Here is a 15,572-nt window from a genome sequence, read left to right as displayed (position 1 = left end):
CACCATTTATGTTTACCTGTGGACTTAGAAAAAGTTGAGAGCGCTGTGCATTCCCAGGCCTATTGTGGCGTTATTATTAATTTCCGACAAGTAGTGTAATCATTAGAAATGATGTGAATAGTGAGAAGAACAAAATGAGGTAGGTTATTACCACGTAGTGTGTAATGGCTTAAACTATAATAATACCAATTAATTAACTGAAGGGGACATCACCTAATTTAATCTGTGGTGTGTCTTGGGGGGGGGGGGGATAATGGCCCACGCTACAGTCAAGTAGCATTATAGCCCTCGGATGAAAACACTATTTTTTCTTTCTCTTCTTTTATTCGGTAAATCTTGCCAATAGTGGCTCTGTATGTAGTCTATTCCTGTCCTTCTCCAGGACAAGCAAGATTGGGGAGTTAGTGGGAAAGCAATGTTTTAGGATGGGAGAGGCTAAAATAAGCCGAATTTGGGAATTCTTAAATGTCTAAGGAGAAAAAAAATGCCGCTTTTTGGGAAAATCCCCCCAAAAATAAATAACAAACAGGGAATATCTGCTCCCCATAACTAACCTAACATATCCCTCCACAATGCTCTCTTAACCTATTTAAGTTACTAACCTACCTGTCCCCTATATCCATTGTACACTATCCTAACTGGTAAAATTGCAATTTAATACAATGCATCCTATCTTCCTATTCATTTTTATCCCCAACAAGCCTGAGGACTTGTGGAAAAGTGGTGTTTTAGGGTGGTGGAAGCCAAATTATATCATATTTGGACATTCATGGAAAAGTCTAAGAATGAGATGCCATATTTTGAAAAATGCGAAACTTTTTAGGCTAACCTAATTATACCTTACCTAACTGGTGGTATTTGCCCCCCTCCCCTCTTGGACCCTCCCCATTAAGGACAGTAACCTAACCTAACCTAAGCCAACCCATTTATCAGAACCCATATTTTTCCATGAGTCTCCTTAATTATTAAAGGAAAATTTTATTGGAGTAATGTCCAAACCAGAAAATTTGTTCTGAAATTTATTATCAGAATTATTGTAAATTTTTTAAAATTAACATATAAAAACGATTGATGGAAATTTTTTACTCCAACTTTACTTCCTAGTTTATAAGATAAAGCAACTGGTTTTAGTAAAATCAATAATGTGATATATAAGTAGAAGTATAAATACAGGCTTGTTCTGCATCATGTATATTCTCTCTCTCTCTCTCTCTCTCTCTCTCTCTCTCTCTCTCTCTCTCTCTCTCTCTCTCTCTCTCTCTCTCTCTCTCTCTCTCTCTCTCTCTCTCTCTCTCTCTCTCTCTCTCTCTCTCTCTCTCTCTCTCTCTCTCTCTCTCTCTCTCTCTCTCAGTCCCAGTGCTGCAGTGAGAGGAAGGCATCATGACAGAGGTGTTTCAGTTCGGCCTCGTGCCCATCACTTGTCATGCCTGGAATAAGGATCGCTCCCGTAAGCATCAGACTTCACACACACACACACACACACACACACACACACACACACACACACACACACACACACACACACACACACACACACACACACACACACACACTCCTGAATCTTATTCACTTAAATAAGTTATTAACTACAATTTTTCATTGGATTATTGATTTATTGGATTTGTTTTTGTTGTAAAATGTCAGCAACACTGTATGCCTCTATTTTTAGTATTAGAATACATAAAATCTGGAATCCTTAGCCTTGTGTAATTTTTATTGAATATATGAAACTATGAGTTCATGAATATTGGACATCTGTATTTTATAACTTATGAAAATCTTCCCCAAATTTGAGGTGTGGCACTGAGCCTCAACAACAATGAGGTCAACATTTATGAGCGTGCTGGGTCTGAGTGGAGGCTGCAGGAGACCCTTCAGGGCCATGACCTGCGAGTCACCGGCATTGACTGGGCCCCAAACACCAACCGCATTGTGACCTGCGGTGCTGTAAGTTCTCTTTTACTGAAAGTAGGGTGATTCATGTAATTGTAGTAATTGTGTCTCTCAGATATCCAAAAATGTAATGAGTGGAATACTTGTAATGTTTTTATATTTTGGGAAGATCTGGCCTTTTTATTATTATTATTGGTATTATTACTATTTTATATTATTTTATTTCTTTGTTAAGAAAATAAATAGATAAAGGAAGCTGCAAGAAGCTGTCAGGTCTATATGTGACAGTTCCTGTATGAAACATACTTACCTATTTCTATGTGTCATCTTTATCCATAAATTTCCATAATCCCTTGAAGGTCCTTAATGACTCAGCATTAACAATACTGAGTCCATTTCTTCAGCTATCATTCTAATAGAAATGAGTTTTCTTTCTATCTCCTTTTCTTTAAATCTAACTTTATTAAGCTTCAGTCTGTTATTTTTTATATTATCCTAATTACTGACCCTGAGGGTTTTGTGTAAGTCTTTTTTATGTTCTCTATACCACTTAAAGTCTGTATCAGATTCCTCCTAATGTGTGCTTCTCTAAGGAATGTAAATTCAAAAGCTTCCATCTCCATTTGTAAGGAATCCCTCATATTTTTTTTTGTCATTCTCCTTTGTGTTGATTATAACAGATCTTTATTCTTAAATGCTATATGGGAACCAGAACTGCACACCATAATCTAAGTGAGGTCTGACCAGAACCAAAACAATTTTCATAATGCTTTGGGACTTTTGCTAATGTTTTTAAACTTCCTCTACATGAAGCCTTGCTGAGAATCCTTTGTCAACCAATACTTCTCTAAATTACTCCTTTATCAACATGTGCTTCTCTAAATTATTCTTATTATTGAAGTCAAGCTGACTGGGTGGTAGTTTGACATTAACATGTTACCTCCTTTCTTCTTAGTGAGCCACAATGTGACATGCTTCATGTGAAAGGATAATTTTGCAACACTTTGATTGCACTAAGATTATCATCTCTCTCTCTCTCTCTCTCTCTCTCTCTCTCTCTCTCTCTCTCTCTCTCTCTCTCTCTCTCTCTCCCTCTCTCTCTCTCTCTCTCTCTCTCTCTCTCTCTCTCTCTCTCTCTCTCTCTCTCTCTCTCTCTCTCTCTCTCACATTGTAATCATGGTGCTTCTCCTTTCTTCTTTTGTAATATAACTTCTTTTTAACACTATGGACAGCTTTTCATCAGTTTCTGTTGGATCTGTTTTCAGTTCTTTATGTAGGACTCAATATTTATCATGTTCTTTAAAATTCTGCAGGACCGAAATGCTTATGTGTGGACTTGTGGAGCGGATGGGAAATGGAGCCCAACTCTGGTGCTTCTGCGTATTAACCGTGCTGCCACCTGTGTCAAGTGGTCTCCCAATGGTTAGTCACTGGAAGCATCAGGTTGATTTGTCTTTGTTAGAACTTTGCTATGTCTGCCCACCTAATGTTGATGCTATTTTATTAGTTTTGGATTATGTAGTGTCATGATGCACATATAGTCAGGGAATAAAAGAACTTCAAACAGAACTAAATGCCACTTCCATTGCAGAGAACAAGTTTGCTGTTGGGTCTGGCGCTCGGCTCATCTCAGTGTGCTATTTTGAGCAAGAGAACAACTGGTGGGTGTCCAAGCACATCAAGAAGCCCATCCGCTCCACCATCACCACCCTGGACTGGCACCCCAACAACATACTCCTTGGCTGCTGGAGCTGCAGACTTCAAGGTATGGATGGAAAAGGGATAGCCACTTCTTTTTTACTACATTTTGTGAAAAAAAAAAAAAAAAAAAAAAAAAAAAAAAAATATATATATATATATATATATATATATATATATATATATATATATATATATATATATATATATATATATATATATATATATAAATAAATAAATAAATAAATAAATATATATATATATATATAATTTATTTATTTATTTATTTATTTTTTTTTCTGTTGCTTCTGATCAAGATACTTTATTTGTCAGTTGTGGAGATTATTACTCTGTTAATGGAAGTAATGCAAGTGGTTACCTGCTAAAGTTCACTCCCACATTACAAGTCTGCTGAATCATGTCCCTGTTTTGAAAATAATCACATAATAAGGTAGGAGCTTATCTGAATAGAAGACATGGAAACAGGGGAAATAACTTAGCTGATACTGGTATAGTGTTGAGTGCCTTGGCAGATAGAGGATCATCATGATCTGGTAGTATTGATAAGAGGTTTTACCAAGAAGGCACTAGGTTTATATGTAGTACTTCTGATTGGGGTATTTAGTAACCATATAATTAGTGAGCATATAATTAGTGAGATACAAATATAATAGATGCAATAAAATGAGACTTGATAGTGTACATTTACCCAAACTGGAATGTTAACAGAAATATTTACAGTATCATTGACTAGGATTATTTGCCTTGTTGAAATCATGGGATGCAGTGAACCCTATTATAGGAAAAAAAGCTCCCACATTAGTAGTGAGTGATTGACAATTTGAAAAGGCAAAATTTGCATATTCTAGGTGCGCATTTTCTCTGCCTGGATCAAAGACATTGAGCCCAAGCCAACACCAACACCCTGGGGAGCAAAGATGCCTCTGGGCCAGATGATGACTGAATTCTCCAACTCCACTGGTGGAGGTGAGGACCTGTCACCCCAAACATTGGCTGGAGGGTGTGGTGGAACATCAGCCATTACAAAGCAGTAGCATTACCAGTGATGATACGGATGATCAGTTTCGTTCATTTAATTATATTAACTTAAGACAATGGGTGTAGGATTAATATTGATGATACAGGTTTTTTGTATTCTAATTTATATGCTTGTTTTGTCACTTTTGCTTACTCTTCTGTTTGCTGCAGAAATATTATGCATGCAGTAGGACTCTCAGGTGCTTTGACATTAGATTCTTGCATGCAGAAGGACTTTAAATCTCCATGTGACACCTACATTGTACATCCCCAGGTGGATGGGTGCACAGTGTGAGTTTCTCAGGTGATGGGAATCGAGTGTGCTGGGTTGGCCATGACTCAAGCCTGACTGTGGCTGATGCAGGGAAGGAGATGGCTAAGACTCAGCTCAAGACTGAGTATTTGCCCTTCACTGCTGTCACCTGGGTCTCCCTCAACTCTCTGGTGGCTGTGGTGAGTACAGGATAGCTGATTTTATGTCTGCCTACTTATATGTTCACAGATAATACTTCTTCCCAGAGGTGTAAAAAAAAAATAATTAAATAAATAAATAAATAAAATAAATAAATAAATAAATAAATAAATAAATAGATAAATAAATAAAAAATAGCCCTTATTGTATCTTTTGCCTCTCAGTGTTTTGTGGTGGAGGGAATACTTTGCTAGTGATCTCTTGAAAGGAAGTGTCCCATGAATATTCATAATGCTGGAACAACCTGTGATCATACTATAAGTGATCATAGTGTCACAGGACTGGAAGGTCCATTTTGCCAGCAATTGCAGTAGTTTAAAGGTTAGTAATCTAGGCAAGGTAAGGTGGGCACATGCATGCATTAATATTCATGGTCAACAAACATTCCTTCCCATCATAGCCTCTAGGTCTCTTGGGAAGAAAGGACTGATCCTCACCCTCCACATTCTCCACATCCTTTAATATCCAAGGGAAAAATAGCTAGTTGAATATTAAGAAGGGAGTGATAAGTGTTCAGGGCGTGAAGGTTGTGTGAATTTTGTGATGTCATGATTCTGGTCTCCCTTCATTGTACATGAATCTTTCATCTTTTTTCTAATGTCTTGCACTGCATCTGATGTGACCTGTGCTATGTTTCAGGGCCATGGCTGCTGTCCAATGTTGTACTCTGTTGATGACATGGGTAAGCTTACCTTCGTGACCAAGATGGATGTAGCTCAGAAAAAAGAGTCTGGCAGTCTCAGGTGAGGATTCTATCCATTGTTGTAAAATTTAAAAGCTAGTGTGTATTCACCTTCCAGCCATGAGAAATCTATATTGTCAAATTATGAGATTTTGGTATGATTACTGAAGAAATGGCTGATAACTTTTGAATCCATGTAAGGTGAAAAGTATTAATGTGAGTGCTGTGTGTGTGTGTGTGTGTGTGTGTGTGTGTGTGTGTGTGTGTGTGTGTGTGTGTGTGTGTGTGTGTGTGTGTGTGTTGTAGCATATGGTATCTGTTGAGTGTAAGAAAGCAAAAGAGGACTATTGAATGAAATTTTGAAACTTAATATTCTTTTTTGCAAAACATGTCACCTCAACATACCAAAATGAATATTCTACAACATTACATAGGTACTAATTTATGACTTGTAATTAATGCAAGGAATTGAGTGATGCTGGACTGAGTGTATTCAAGCTCTGCACTATGATTACTCTCCTAAGGCCTTAAATTTAGCTTTTCTTTATTTACAATATTACATTGGAATAAGCATGTGTAATGAAAAGAATTCTTCTCTGATGTTCAGAGAAGTGAATCCTATTGAAAGGTAAGACTTGGGTAAGCAGCCTCAGTACTGTCACTTTGTAGTTTTACTGGAAGGTCCAGTTTCAAGTGTGTTGAATCTGTGGCTCTCGAGTATTGTTTTTTGGCACTGGACAGGATGGTCGTTTCCATTCTGAAGGAAAATTTGCTTTGTCTTTGGTTTATGTATAAGCAAGGTGAGGGGACCATCATGAAGTATGTCATGTTCATGCCACCAATAACCCTGACTTTTGCCAGGCCCAGTGTTGTGGTGTGGGCCATGAACTAATCACTACTGGACTATTCTCTCTACTTATCTGGTTGAAATTATTATTTTTCAGTTTGCACTCAAAGATAGATAATACCTTAAATCCCATAAGTAATTTTCATAACCAACTTTTTAATCTAATTAGATTGTCTCATATCTAAACCTTTTGTTATCTTAAAACAAGTCATGTCTTGGTGTGCAATAAGGTGAGGCTTTGCTTTTAGAGGAAACCACATCCTTTTGGTAGAGCTGCTTTGCATATAATCTCTGCCTTCAGCACTTCTCTTAATTGGTGGTATAGTTTAGCTGCTTCTTAGATTGGAAGTTGTCAAAGCTCCTAAGGAAAGAAGAATGCCAAAAAAACAATACTGTTTTTTTACGTTAGTCTAAGAAATACTTTTTGACATAGGATTGTCAACCCTTTTTCTCTATATAGAATTGTGCCTTATTTTTTTTATCAGTATTTTTTTTGCATACAGTGGCATTATAGTGTTTTCACACAGCTGTATCCTCTGTAGTTTTCATAGTGCAATGAGAGAGACAGAATCCTTTCCATTCTTTGGCATTAATCTCAGTCTCCCTTTAGATAAAACTTGCTAGAAATTTAGCACACACATTCCTCTGTATGTCCCTTTCTCATTCCCACTTTTTATTGTGTTTTGCTTGTACTGGCAAAACCCAATTGCATTAATAGCTTTGAATACATGGAAAGTTTGAGTAAAGTAAATTATTACAACAAAAAACTCATGTATTCATTTTGTTTTGTAGTTCCATATCATTTATATTTTCTTTGGAGGCTTAATGTTTAAATACTGATTGTTGCATATAATCATCCTACCTCAGTTACACTGAACCCAGATGATAAATGTAAGGTTTAAAAACATCTTAGTTGTTAGCTGATTTCAAAGCTTAAAAGTGTTGCTTTTGTCAGTTAATATCTTGAAGTATTGCTTCTGTTCTGTTATTGGTTTTAAGCATACATTTATCCCCAGTTTAAGTTTTGTTTTGATTAGTAGTGAAAATGCCAAAGAATTGATTGTGATTCATATGTGTTAGGTAAGGATTTTTTCATTGGACCCCTTTCCAGTGGTCTCTGGTGGAATATTCATACTACACACTCATTTAAATATTACATGTATCTTCACTGAATTTTTGTTTGTTTCAAGTCTTACTCAGATAGACCAAATTTTGAGATATTTTCCATGTACATACTAGTTGTTCTGAGGACCCCATCAAGTTCCCCTTTTCTGGATCCCAATTCTGATGTGTCTAAATCCCTTAAGATGGTCACTTCTTATCTTTAAAGAGTACCTTTCTCTGACCTTGCTAGTATTACCATAAGTAAATTCAAGTTATCTCAGTTGTTCACTTGTACAGTGCTGTGCTTGAGAAAATAAGTACTGTTCCTTGACATCAGTGAGTGAGTCAACCCACCCACTGATACTAGAACATTGCAATATTCAACATTTACAAATGACATAGTTAAAACACTAAATAGAGAATGCTTAGATAACACCAAGTAAAAATTGACTAATACTAAGAACAAATGGAACTCAGCTTTAACCATAGCCTGTCTGATTAAAACCACATTACCTCTTCTCATCACACCTCACAGCGCCATGAAGAAGTTCCAGTCACTCGACCGCACTGCTCGCTCGGACCAGTCGGACACCACACTTGCTACCATCCATCAGAACACCATCACAGGAGTTGCCATCTTCTCAGGTGATAAGTCCAACTGCAGCTCCATTTCCACCTGTGGTGCTGACTCTCAACTTGTCATCTGGAACTTCAAGGTGAGCCTGTTTCTTGTCACTGACTACCAAACTTTACCTGCTGTTATGTGTATCTAGTGTTTGCCTTTCACATGTACAGTCTGCCCTTCCTTTGTGCTGTAAATAGATTTGTATTATTGATGATGACATGAGGGATTAAATTTGGCATAGAGACTAAGGATATGAAGGATTGTGTGTGTGTGTGTGTGTGTGTGTGTGTGTGTGTGTGTGTGTGTGTGTGTGTGTGTGTGTGTGGGAAACTTGTTAGAAAAATTTTGCATTATATACCAAAAAATGGAGTTATTATTATTATCTTCTGGAAGAAAAAGCATGAAATATACTAGATTGGTAAAAAAAAAAATCAAATATTTCAAGACCTGCTTGGCACATCTATTAAACCGTGGACCATCTCTGAATTAATCCCTCAAGGGTGAGGACGTTGCTGTAAGTCACTTCTCCTTCACACAGCATTGTTTTGGCATATTCATGGAAATTACTCCATTTCCATTGTGGTTTAATTTTAAGATTAGCAACCCTTGCTCTTTAATCTTTTATAAACCCAAAGTCTCTAGGTTGTGTAGTTTTTCTGTGGTGAAGTGATGAAGTGGCAGACCTGTGTTCAGAATGCTGTCAAGTATTTACATGGTGAGCAGCTATTCCTCCCTGCATTCCTCACTGATGACCATATTTCACCAGATTTTTATGTTGGTCACCAAATTTGTGGCTCATATGGCCTCCCTTATACTTTCTCATGTCAGGAGCAGTTTTTTGAGGAGTTGAAGGCAATGGCCGCATAAAGTGTGGCTTGGATTTGGATGCAGAAGAAAAAAATTGCTTGGCCTACCATCATGACAGTCACAGAGACACAGAGTGAGACTGTGAGAGTTGTGTTAAGGCCTAAGAATCACGATAACAAAAGATCACTGAGCAAAGTGAGAGCAGTAAAGGCAAAATGGAACAAACCCATCACCCACCCTTTAAGGGTTAATATTGCTTACAGTATGTGTGTGCAGGCAGCATAACCTTACCACAAGGCAGAACTTATGTCAGTAATATGGCTGAACTTAATCACTTGGTTTCTGACAAAGGAAGTTTCTCAATGAGTACAGTCCAAATGCATTACATAGCCATAGTACTCTTTCAGTGCATTGTATTAAAGACTGAAGATGGTTTTGATGATTTTGTCATCAACATTCATTGTATGAAACTGAAGAAAATGCCTTTAGTGTAATGAATTCTCAACTGCTACTTTTTTTATTTTTTATTTTATTTATTTTTTTTATGTAGGAAGGACACTGGCCAAGGGCAACAAAAATCGAATAAAAAAAAAATACCCACTGAAATGCCAGTCCCACAAAAGGGTCAAAGCAGTGGTCAAAAATTGATGAATAAGTGTCTTGAAACCTCCCTCTTGAAGGAATTCAAGTCATAGGAAGGTGGAAATACAGAAGCAGGCAGGGAGTTCCAGAGTTTACCAGAGAAAGGGATGAATGATTGAGAATACTGGTTAACTCTTGCGTTAGAGAGGTGGACAGAATAGGGGTGAGAGAAAGAAGAAAGTCTTGTGCAGCGAGGCCACGGAAGGAGGGGAGGCATGCAGTTAGCAAGATCAGAAGAGCAGTTAGCATGAAAATAGCGGTAGAAGACAGCTAGATATGCAACATTGCGGCGGTGAGAGAGAGGCTGAAGACAGTCAGTTAGAGGAGAGGAGTTGATGAGACGAAAAGCTTTTGATTCCACCCTGTCTAGAAGAGCAGTATGAGTGGAACCCCCCCAGACGTGTGAAGCATACTCCATACATGGACGGATAAGGCCCTTGTACAGAGTTAGCAGCTGGGGGGGTGAGAAAAACTGGCGGAAACGTCTCAGAACGCCTAACTTCATAGAAGCTGTTTTAGCTAGAGATGAGATGTGAAGTTTCCAGTTCAGATTATAAGTAAAGGACAGACCGAGGATGTTCATTGTAGAAGAGGGGGACAGTTGAGTGTCATTGAAGTGTTATTATATAACACAGTAATAATTGATAAGTATAAAACAAACTGGGACACTTATTGTCTTGGATAAATATGTAACAATAATTGTTTCTTCCTTTCAGCTTCTGGAGCAGTCAGTGTCAGATCTACGCTTGAGTTAAAGCATTCCTGGCAGTAAGTAAACTGCTAAGTCAATTGCACATTGAAAAGTAAAATTTTGCAATGAGAAAATTATGAAGTGAAATTTGATGTATTTGATTGATTACCTTCATGATTAGTGATATTGCATATATGATTTTTTGTCTGATATTACATCCTAAAAATGTGGTGCATAGGTACATATTTTTTCATATTGCCATACTATTATTACTAAGATGTAATGTTTCTCCAGTATTCTGCAAACTAAGATGAATAAGTGGTTTTTATTGAAAGATAGCACATACAAGATGTAGATGAAATATAATACTGAAATTTTTCTATCAAAATCATTCCTGAGTTTATGAAATCATGAAGATATTTTTTGGTGTCATTCAACACTTGTATTCTAACTTTTGTAACTCATCTAAGATAGATGATTACAATGCAAGAAGAGAGATGCTAACAAAGAGGTGGTGAGACAAAATTAGCCACCTAGAGAACATACTGTATTGGAGTTTATATTGATGTTTAAAATGTAAAAGGTTTGCTAGATTTGCATTCATTCTCTTTGTTATTTTGTCTATTATAGAAACAGGCAAATAATGTTGATTGATAACCCAAAGCACAATTTATTTCAAAGGGATAACAAAGTAAATGAAGATTAAAATTCTTATAATTACCAGAGTTAAGGCTGGTCACTTTGTGAATAACCAGTGTGCTTCATATGAATTCAATGAAATAAATGTATTGGGAACTATTGAGTATTGACATACCATTAGTGTAAGGATTAGAATATTTATCTAATGTTGTGAAAGGACAGCCAAGGCCAACCAAAACCCACTTGGAGTTTACTGATAGCTTATATGACCTAATTGGAAATATGTTGGATTGACATTTATCTTGAGCGTCCTGCCCTGCAGAGTCCACTTCTGGCGATTATTTCTCTTTTGTCTAATTTATCCAACCTCCATTTAAAATATTCATTGTTTCTATAATGCTCCAATGGGAGAAGTGGCACCTGTGACATCTTAAAAATGTATTCAGGGTAATGGGTGTTATTTGATTATGTACTTCGTATGACACAAGGATACTATCGGAAAAAGAAGCATGGTGGCCTGAAAGTGTAATGGGGAATTTGGTAAGGTAAGCCATCCAGATGTTTCATCTGAGACATGCACCACAAAATGTGAAATATTGTTACTGTTATTTCCATGTACATACAAATGCATTCAGCATTTATCAGTATACTTTTTGTGAATTTCTGCCTTGAGAATTTTGAGAGAAAAAAAGTTCATATTCAATTGACATTTGCCGATATAGTTATCACTATCTTTAAATATGACTCAGTACATGTCTATAAATTATTCAATTTAGACTCAGAAATATAAGAAATACAGTGGTACTATTTAATATGTCAAACCACACTCAGTGACATGATGGTAATTGGATACAGTAATTGTATGCAGTGATTCTCTCAATTCCAAAAGCAACTGTCATGGCAAGTGTGATTGTGGATGTTCAAACCAAAACAAACGTGTCCCAGATGTTACCAGGATTTGCAGCCTTGCCATCAATGTGTTGTGCAGCTCTTTGTTCAAGTAGAGGTGATGACCATAAACTTTGAAGTGATGCTGAGCTGAGGAAGCAGTGGATAGCTGCAGTTGGGAGAGACAAGTGGCTTCCAGCAGCAGCCACTGCCAGCCAGTTGAGTGTATCACATGCACTTTATGGAGAGCAACTACATTGCTCCCACTACTCTAGGACAGTTATGTTGAAGGTTTTATAGGCTGTGTCAAGGACTTGACAGGCTGTGTAATCAGATCAGCCAGCATCCTGCAGAATATGTGTTATTTGTTTTGGTTTGACCTATCATGGCCATTCTCGCCAAGTCACTTAAGTTCTTGATTTCTAATTAAAAATTGTTCCCATGTATATACAACCGTATTTGCCAGCGCATTAGACACACTCTTTTCCTGAAAAAAAGTATCTGATAATTACCATGCGTCTAGTGCACCTGTAGTACAGATGCCTAGACCTGTAAGCCTATGCCTATAGGTGTGGAGTTGAAGTAGTAGTACACTAAGCACAAGTATTGTTACTGATAATATTACTACTAATAATCTCTCTCTCTCTCTCTCTCTCTCTCTCTCTCTCTCTCTCTCTCTCTCTCTCTCTCTCTCTCTCTCTCTCTCTCTCTCTCTCTCTCTCTCTCTCTCTCTCTCTCTCTCTCTCTCTCTCATATTTCCTGTCCCTACTTCCTTCTTTCTCCACTCACCACTCTGTTTCCCGTCTTTACCACTCCTCAGCATGTCCATCCTTCCTGCTCACCACTTTACCTTTTCTCTCCCCACCATGTGACCTCACTTCTCCCTCCCCTCTTCCCTCCTCCATCAGTGACCTGTTCTTCCTCTAGCTTACTCTCCCTTAATATTAGCCTCATTATCTTTCTCCAGCTTCAATCTCTTCCCAACTCATACCTCTTCTTGTTTCTCTTCTTCCTTGTTTCTTTGGCTGGTCTTAATGAGTCCTTTGTTCCCCTTGTTGTTGTTGTTGTGTGTGTGTGTGTGTGTGTGTGTGTGTGTGTGTGTGTGTGTGTGTGTGTGTGTGTGGGTGTGTGTGTGCATGCATGCATGCGTGAGTGCATGCACCAATACAAATATGCTACTAGCTATTATTACAGCTGCTACTACTACTGCCACTAATAATAGTAATATAATAATAATAATAATAATAATAATAATAATAATTCTTCTTCTTCTTCTTCTTCTTCTTCTTCTTCTTCTTCTTCTTCTTCTTCTTCTTCTTCTTCTTCTTCTTCTTCTTCTTCTTCTTCTTCTTCTTCTTCTTCTTCTTCTTCTTCTTCTTCTTCTTCTTCTTCTTCTTCTTCTTCTTCTTCTTATTATTATTATTATTATTATTATTATTATTATTATTATTATTATAGCAACAACAAAAGAAAATATCACTGCTTGGTCACTGGGAAGGACTTAACACCTTGGCATTAACGGGAGCCTGTCCAGTGATGGGTGGATATTACCTACTAACTGGCCACAAAGTGTGTGCATAGAGAGAGAGACAGAGAGACAGAGAGAGGAGAATAAGAACAGTAATGAAACTAACAACAATATTATTATTATTATTATTATTATTATTATTATTATTATTATTATTATTATTATTATTATTAAGGAGAGAGAGAGTCTTCTTTACCTGAGACTTAACACCTCTGCATCATCAAATTAGTTCATTTTTTTCTGTTTCTTTTCTCATGCATTTTTTATACCATGTTAGAGTTTTTCCTGATACATGGGGCAAGGAAGGGGAGAAAGGGTGAAGGAGGAGGATGGGGAGAAAGTAGAAGGAATATAACTAGCAATTAGTCAGTCTCATTCAACTTCACAATCCTCAGGATTGTTCTTGCTCTCTCTCTCTCTCTCTCTCTCTCTCTCTCTCTCTCTCTCTCTCTCTCTCTCTCTCTCTCTCTCTCTCTCTCTCTCTCTCTCTCTCTCTCTCTCCAAATCCAAAAAGAAAAAGAAAAACAATACACACACACACACACACACACACACACACACACACACACACACACACGGTTTTAGATTTTATGGTAGTACTGCACAACCACAGAGCTGCATCACACCTGATGTGAGGACAAAACATACACACTTTTAGGGATTTTGGTAAAACTTTTGCTATTGCCTTAGACAAATTGAAAGCTTTTGACAGATTCTGGCACAAAGCTTTGATTTCTAAACTAGCCTCCTACATCTTCTATCCTTCTCTCTGTAACTTTGTCTTAAGTTTCCTCTCTGACTGTTCTTTTGCTGCTGTGGTAGACGGTCACTGTTCTTCTCCTAAATTTATTAACAGTGGTGTTTCTCATGGTTCTGTCCTGTCACCCACTCTCTTCCTATTGTTCATCAATGATCTTCTAAACTAACTCCTAAACCACTCCTACATGGATGATACCACCCTGCGCTTTTCCACACCTTTTTATATACGTCCAACCCTTTACACAGGGAAGCTGCAGAACGCCTGACTTCTGATCCCTCTAAAATTTATAATTTGGGTAGACCAAATTTAATAATGTTCAATGCCTCAAAAACTTAATGCCCCCATTTATTAACTTCACACAACCTTCCAGATATCTATCCCCTCTTTTTCAGTGACACTCAACTGTCCCTCACTTCTACACTGAACATCCTCAGTCTGTTCTATACTTATAATCTAAACTGAAAACTTCACATCTCATCTCCAGCTAAAGCAGCTTCTGTGAAGTTAGGCATTCTGTGTCATCTCTGCCAGTTTCCCCCCCTTCCCCTGCACCCCAGCTGCTAACTCTGTAAAGGGGCCATATCTGTCCATGTGTGGGGAGAGGGGGGCATTCCACTTACATTGCTATGTTAGAGAGGGTGGAATCAAAAGCTTTTCATCTTATCAATTCTTCTCCTCTAACTGTCTTCAGCCTCTCTCTCATCACCACAATGTTGCATCTCTTGCTATCTTCTTACCAGTATTTTTACGCTAACTGCTCCTCTGATATTGCTAACTGCATGCTTTCCCACTTCCTGCAGCCTGGCTGCATAAGACTCTTCTTTCTCTCATCCCTGTTCTGTCCACCTCTCTAATGCAAGAGTTAACCAGTGTTCTCAATCATTCATCCCTTTCTCTGGCAAACCAGCTTTCTTCTGTACTTCCTCCTTCCCATGACTTGAACTTTCAAGAGAGGTTTCAAGACATCGTTTTATTTATTTATTTATTTATTTATTTATTTTTTATATTCTATCTGACATCTCTATGGGAAATGGCACTAAGTGGCCCCTTCTTTTTATTAAAAATTTTTGTTACCCTTGGCCAGTGGCCCTCTTACATAAAACACACACACACACACACACACACAGCCTACATTTTTTTTTTTTTCAGTAACTTTATGATGAAACATAATACATTTTTTTTAACAAAACATCCTTGTAACACAGGGGGTGTGTCTAATGCAGAGGTGCATCTAATATGCTGGCAAATGCGATAATGA

At 37.5% G+C, this 15,572-nt stretch overlaps 1 protein-coding gene across 1 annotated transcript; it reads left to right on the top strand.

The window, feature by feature from the left end:
• The first annotated feature begins 1,292 nt into the window (after window positions 1–1,292).
• On the top strand, window positions 1,293–11,295 carry LOC135090877 (actin-related protein 2/3 complex subunit 1A-B-like). Its single transcript, XM_063988021.1, is given in 10 exon segments — window positions 1,293–1,447; window positions 1,796–1,947; window positions 3,207–3,315; window positions 3,485–3,624; window positions 3,626–3,658; window positions 4,461–4,578; window positions 4,904–5,082; window positions 5,741–5,844; window positions 8,270–8,450; window positions 10,525–11,295. Coding segments are annotated over 10 exon segments (1,122 nt in total). The 5' UTR covers window positions 1,293–1,380; the 3' UTR covers window positions 10,564–11,295.
• Window positions 11,296–15,572: the final 4,277 nt, after the last annotated feature.

The sequence above is a fragment of the Scylla paramamosain genome, chromosome 36 (assembly GCF_035594125.1).
Source record: "Scylla paramamosain isolate STU-SP2022 chromosome 36, ASM3559412v1, whole genome shotgun sequence".
Classification (NCBI taxonomy): domain Eukaryota; kingdom Metazoa; phylum Arthropoda; class Malacostraca; order Decapoda; family Portunidae; genus Scylla; species Scylla paramamosain.
This window is presented reverse-complemented; position numbering and strand designations above follow the sequence as displayed.